Below are 7,001 nucleotides of genomic sequence, written 5' to 3' on the forward strand. Positions count from 1 at the left end.
CTTGCAGGACATCCACATTTCTTAAAATAAAAACTAGGGCCACTCTAGGCTTTATATTCTAAGGGATCCTTTATATTCTTCTAAGGATTTATATTCTTCTAAGGGATGCTCAGTTTCAGAATGTGAGGCGCCACACAGTAACTAAGAGACGACTCGTGTAAAATGTGAAGATATTTCAGAACACAAACTTGTTGAACCATTTACATTGTATTCCACTTTTGAAATGTGAACGTGTGTATATATTTGTATTTTGAAAATAGCAATCGTCAGAGACACAGAAGACACCTGCAGTCTAGAGAAAATACATTTCATATAAATACATTCATGGTTTAAAAACAAACATACAACTTGCTGAGAGACTCGAGTGCAAGGACCTTTCTTACATGTACCTCACTTCTGTGATGCTAACAGGCTGACTGAAGGCTATTCAACTGGTACCAAGTCATTTAAAAAGTTGCCACTGATAAAAGTATTTCCTGTTGTCATAAACCAATTGTATATGCCTTAAAAATAAGAATTTTCTGTTTTAGAAAAGCTGTTTCCTCGTTCCTGTCAGTGGCTCCTGAGTCCCACACAGCGACGTACGGTCAGCTCTGTGCGCCACTTTCTCTTTCTCCTTGAGGGTGCAGGAGGATGCGCTGGCAGTGCTCTGGCCTGGCCAGACCTTTGTCTGTAGGCATGGGCAAGGTTGGAGCTGGTCCCAGAGAGAAGGGACGGTTTAGTTAAAGAGTACACAACCATGATTTAGTTTTGCCAAAATCTGTGTGAACTGGAAAAAAAGAAAGTTACATCTACATGCAATAAAGGAAAAACTTGCCCTGTGCGGTCAAGAGACAAGAGAAGCGTCGTACAAAATCTTTTACTTTCTGTACAGTGACAATACCAAGTAATTTTTCTTTTTAACCATCATATACACAACAAGAATATTATGAATAGAAATCTATAAATACTTTAAAATGAATTTGTAATATATAGCAGTTGAGGGCCACAGCCGTACAAAATGTAAGCGACGTACATAAAATGATTAAGAAAGTGCAAAGTAGAACAGTATCAAGAGCCTCCGCTTTTTACAGCATTTATGGTTCAAGTGTGAAGAGCCAGCAGGGATGCAGGAGCTCAGTTACAAGTCAAAAGAAGACACAGTACAGGATTCTGCACACAAAATTCTGAAGTAAATTAATTTATCTTCCCACTTCTTCACATCTATGACTTCCAGTTAACAAGAGATCACTTTTATAATGAACTTCTGTAAAGAGTGATTTGTCCCTTTTTGCAAGTTCCATGAAACAAAGGTTCCCTGGCCACAGACGACGTCTCTGTAAGTAAAACAAGGCTACCTGGGCAACTGCTGCTGGCTCCTGGTTGCCTGGTTGTGCTTACCAGGTGTAAAAGGTGAACGGAAATACCTTTCCATACACTTAGACCCTGATCCTCTCAATTACCTACAGGTAACTGGTACCACTACTCACAGGTAATGAAGGTCTAGAGGATCAGTGCCTTAAAAACAGAACCACCACCTCAAAAAATAAAAACCAAACCAACAGAACCCAGAACTCCTTGGAGTTTCAAAGCTGCTGTTTGCCAATCGAGATGGGAATTTTGCGTTCTGCGTCCGGGTGCTGATTTCTCGTCAGTACCCCCTGCAGCAGTGCAAGGCTTTGTTTTCTGTTACGCTGCGTGTCCTAGTGGAAAGCTCTGCTTGAATTAAAATACAGTGGCAAGTAAAAACGTATTTGGTGAGTTGGAAGTTGAAATAGTTAATTGAATGCTCTTGAATGAAACGTCGGATAACTTGTTTTTAGAAAGCTTTTCAGTTCACCTTTATTTCAGTAAGTGTACTTTAAACTCTTTTGTAGGCACTGTAAATACTCAGTATGCTAACGGATGTGCAGGAGAATCCATCCATTCTCGAGCAGTGCATTATTAATGATCTCTAGCAAGGTCTTGACTGATGTTGTCATCTTATTTTTGTACTTAAATGGAGAAGGGTAGACTTTAAATACTCTTTTCCTCCCTCGCTAAGTATCTTACTATGACAGAAGAGCTGTCGCAATTACATTAACTTTTATTTTGGAAATATAGGCCAGACTTCAGCATGAATTAAAGAGTAGTTGCAAGCAGTCTGAGTATGCTAGAGAAACAATAATAATAAAATTACCTGGTCATACTGCTTCACATAATGATGTCTGTCTCAAACCTGGAGATGATCACATGAAACTCTATGAAGACCATCAGTGTCGACTCCACTAGTAAGTAACAATTTGGAGACTGATATTCTCTGTTGCACACGATAGAGATTATAGAAATGTTCATCCATTTGGTATATTTTCTGAATGTGATATCTACAGTGTACACAGACATCCAAAACTGCGGCATGAGAAGGAACCATCTGCACAACTCCTTGTTTATTTCCCTCCGTACATTCTTTCAATGTCATTGAGGTAATGGTTTTTCAGTTCTTTCCTTTTCAGCTTGAAAGCATCTGTTACCAGCCCAGTCTCTGGGGTCCATGGTTCAGGGCTTAACCGTACTTTGATGGGTATTTCAAACCTTTCTAATTTCACTGCAGGGATGAGAAGAAACAAAAGAGTGACTATCATTACACAGCCAAATGAAACACTCATTCAGGCTACCTAAAATCTACGGTGAACACCCTGTATCTTGTATAATATGGTGTCCCACTTAATGAAGTAACCTTACAGAAGAGCCCCAAGCAAGTTTAGTCTTTTACTAACGCTGAGTGCTGGTTAGTGTACAAATATCCCCATAACAGACTGTACTTACTGCTTGTATTGGATGGGAGTGTAAAATCGACAGCTTGCAACAAGTGAGCGTGTAGCTGAAGAGCTGAGACTACCGTAACTTAAATCTTGAGTTGTATCTTAATTATAGGAGTGTAGTAATAACTAGATTAACTCTGACTAGTTGGAGACACTTCATATTTAAATTATAATGACGGACTTCTGTACTTTCCATGGCTGGAGAGTCTCATACATAGACTTGGAGCTGAATTTCTAGGACAGTTTGTGGCCTCCAGGTGACAGCAGATGCCAGACAGCTGGGGTCTCGCTGTATGGCTGCCCCAGGAGCTCTTCTGTCCCTGACTTCAAACTGGGACTGTACTGTACTGTTTCATTTTATTTAGATATATGGTTGCTCGTGATCAAGGTGAGTTATGCTTGTTAAAAATGAGAATGATCTCTTTAAAATAGTTTTGGGAAAAAACTTTCAAATACATTAGTTGTATCTCAATGGTAGATTACTATCTAGAAGGTAGAAAGAATGAATAAACAAAGATTTTTGAATAAACAAAGCTATAAGGATAGTAATTTGCCTGGTTGATAGTAGAAAAACACAGATTAAAATGTTTAAACTCAAGTCTGAGACCTATGGATTGACTTTTTTAAAGGCAAGGCTTCACAGTGCCTTTCATTCTTATGCTTTTGCTTTCAAAAGGCCGATTCTCCTCTCTGAGGTTTGAGAAATGCTGCTCAGTGTGTGCTTAAGTCCAGTTTTACTGCTTCCTTGTATGAGGTGCCAAGTGCTTCAGAGACTTTTCCCCAGCTTGTTAATGTGTTAATGTTAATTGTTTAATCCATAAAGGATTGATGAGGCTTTTGATCATTCAGTGCTACAGCGAGGAATAGGAAGCTTCTAAGCCATTACAACCACAAGGATCACGGTTGTTCAAAGCTGTACGGGGGGACAAAATTGCATGGGAAAAGCAGCTTTGAAATCTCTTGCTTGACTGGTTTTCTTACCAGCAAATGTCTTGTGACTTTCCTTCCAAACTGACAGCTCTTTTGGACCCTATTTTAATTGTGTTAGACAAGCAACCTGTCTCTAGAAGTTAGTTGGAAAAAAAAAATATCTCAGATTTTTTAAAAGAAAAAAAAGAGAGGATAAATGACAATTTTTGCTGGATAAGCACCATGAGATTGGCTGGCACAACATGCTGCTTGACTTACTCTTGTTTGCCACTTCTTTAATCTCCCGCAGTATTTCCGCTTCCATCGTAGGATTGTTACAAATGTCCACCCAGCTTCCACTGATGCCTTTCTGCTCAGCTAACGCCGTCAGCTTCTTCTGATTCGGAACCACAAAACTGATCACGTAAGACTGATCACTACCACAGGATGGCGAGAGAAGGAAGGCAAAAAGACCCAAACAGTTGAGGCTTCCATTTCAGGGAGTAAAACGCTTATTTGCTGTGAAATACACAGATCTGCAGTGCTTTCTGGACTGTGGTTATTCCCCCTTATAGAATCCTTCTTGTACATTAAGTCTTCATAACTGATGACTTGTCAAAGGTAATCTGAGTTGGTTTACAATGTTAGGTTTGGTATACTGTAATTTCAGCTGTAGCTTCCCTGCCACATCAGGTGTTTAGCTCATCCTCTTCAGTTCCCCTTCATGCAGTGCGCTTAAGTTGAGGGGAGGGAGAGGAGAGAAGAGACCGGGACTATTTCCAAAACTCAGTGGAAAGCTTTGGATCAGGTGAAAAGTGTCCAGATAAACTTTTCTCTGGTGTTCTGACAGAAAGCCACAACACATGGTGAATATAATGATACCTGTCTGGGAAGGGATGGGATGGAACTGGAGTGTACTGGGACAGGAGAAATGCCAACAGAAAAACGAAGTCATTTCTTCAGGTCTTGGGGAATCTGGGCACCTGTGCTACTTCAGAGATGCTGTTTGTAACTTGTACTCTGGTGAGGGGTATGTTCGATGGAAACCACGGAAAACTGTGATACGCCATCAGAGAAGTGGGTCAGAGCCTGTATTTCATGTGTACCCTAAATGGAGTTTCTAAATTTAAACCACTCTTACCTTTTGGCATAAGCACAGATGTTGTCAATCAATGGACAGTTCTTCAGGGCTGCCTCTACTTTGCCCAGAGACACGTATTCCCCTGCCTGCAGCTTTACCAAGTCTTTCTTGCGATCTAGGAATCAAAGGGGAAGTTAAAAACAATGCAGAAGTTTAAATGGAACAAGCTTTTTTCCACCGACTCATTTGCAAAGCCACTACATTTGTATTTTGTGTAATGCTATGCAAGATTCTTATTAAACATGAGTTAAAGCATCTTACTAAAAATTTTAAAGCAGCTAATAACATGTGCAGATACTGCCAACTTTATAAAGGCTTCTATAAAATGTTTATATAGCACTACACTTCTTGTCATGCAACTTGTATGAAAGTGATGGGGACTCTGATTTTAAAGCTTTGTAATTAATATCAAAATTTAATCTTACATTTATTCTTCGAAGTCCGTGTGCTAAATTTAGATAGTGATAACGTCACAGGAAAGGGCATCACTTCCCACATTTCCCCACAGCTGTGAGGACTTACGGAACGTGATTTGCACTGTGATTCTGCAAGCAGGTAACCTTAAGTATGTTAGTCCTGGCAAAGCCAACAGGGTTAACAGCACACTTATAATTATGTTTAGTCAAGACCTTATAATTTATTAAAATAAAAATAAAATTGAGGCCAACCTATGATTTGCAGACATCCATCCGGATGAAACTCCCCTATATCTCCGGTACAGAACCACCTCTGACCGTTCTCATCAATGCAGAACTCTTCAGTTGTCTTCTCTTCGTTCTTAAAATATCCCATTGAGACATTGGGTCCACCAATTATAATTTCACCTCTAGGATTAGGCTTGTCTTTATTAGTATAGCCCCCTGAAAAACAAGAAAATCCCCCCACAATTATTTTCAATAAAATAGTTTGAAACATCAGCTTGAAGTTAACACACACAAATTGATGACTGTTATAAAAGATAAAGAACAATTACTTCCTGTGTTACACCTCTCTAAGCAGATAGGCAAGGAAACCAGCTGAGCAGTGTTTAAATTAGGTACTCTGAAAGCCAAGGATTTAATACTCTCACCTTCTTGCCAGTCTCTCAGTTTGATTTCACAACAAATAAGAGGAGCTCCAACTCTGCCAGTGCTGTAATCAGCAACTTTGGGAGAGAACAAGGAAGAATACAGAGGTTTTTGTTATTTGAAATATAAACTCAAAACATAAATATGACAGTGGATTTATCTCCAGTTACTTTATTGCAGCTAAGAACTACAGCTATTTTGACTTTACAAAAAAACCCCACCAAACCCTCGTATGTATCTATCTTAACTGATGAGTTTCCAGGGGCATCTTAACTACCTTCTGTAATAGTTCCAGCTCCACACGTTTCTGTCAGTCCATAGCCCTGACCAACAGGACAGCAAAAACAGATGTTCATGAATCTCTGTGTCTGAGGCGAGAGCGGTGCTCCTCCAGAAAGCATCATGCGGACGTTCCCTCCCAGCAGTGCCTTTACTTTTTTAAACAATAGTCTTGAAAGAATGAAAAAAAGCATTAAAAATCATTCACTCAGCTCACTTTTATAAAAAAACACAAACCACCTTCTTCCTTCCTGGCTGGAGCACTTTAAAAATAACTTAATTATCTACAAATTTTAGTGGGCAGCAGAGACAATAAAAACTGTTACCTCTTGTGTAACGCTTGAAAATGGCAGAGTTCCTGTAAGTGAACTACACAAACATTCCAATTTTATTACTAAAAAACCAGCAATCCAATGAAAAGTAACCAGACATCTGTTCTGAACATTAGTCAACCCTGCCAAGAAGTATCTTATCTGTTTCCAGTAAAAACTGGGATTATTTCAGTTAGTCATTAGATGGTATTTCCACATTGGATGAGAACTGCCTGATGTCGGATAGCTTAGGTTATTTTTCTTCTAGACTGTCTTAACAACTCACGAGGGAAAGGTACACTTGGACCATGAATTATACTCACACGTTACACAGTGGTGCGTCGTATCCCCTCTTGATTTGTTCCAATTTGTAGTCATAGCCTATCTTGAACAGAGTTCTCTGAATATAGTTCATCTCTTGAACTTTACTCATGACATTTTTATAAATTCTGTCCATTATTTCCTAAAAAATAAAATGAAGACCCTATTACAGAATCACAGAACGTTAGGGATT

General features: G+C 39.3%; 1 protein-coding gene across 1 annotated transcript; it reads right to left on the reverse strand.

The window, feature by feature from the left end:
- Positions 1 to 2,405: 2,405 nt before the first annotated feature.
- Positions 2,406 to 6,944, reverse strand: LOC104543829 (long-chain-fatty-acid--CoA ligase 4; the record flags this gene model as incomplete). Its single annotated transcript, XM_010188524.1, has 7 exons — positions 2,406 to 2,563; positions 3,969 to 4,126; positions 4,831 to 4,945; positions 5,499 to 5,690; positions 5,900 to 5,974; positions 6,175 to 6,347; positions 6,811 to 6,944. Coding segments are annotated over 7 exons (1,005 nt in total), but the record flags the coding sequence as incomplete, so codon positions are not given.
- Between the last annotated feature and the right edge of the window lie 57 nt (positions 6,945 to 7,001).

Source organism: Mesitornis unicolor, unplaced genomic scaffold (genome assembly GCF_000695765.1).
Source record: "Mesitornis unicolor isolate BGI_N332 unplaced genomic scaffold, ASM69576v1 scaffold44187, whole genome shotgun sequence".
Taxonomy (NCBI): Eukaryota; Metazoa; Chordata; class Aves; order Mesitornithiformes; family Mesitornithidae; genus Mesitornis; species Mesitornis unicolor.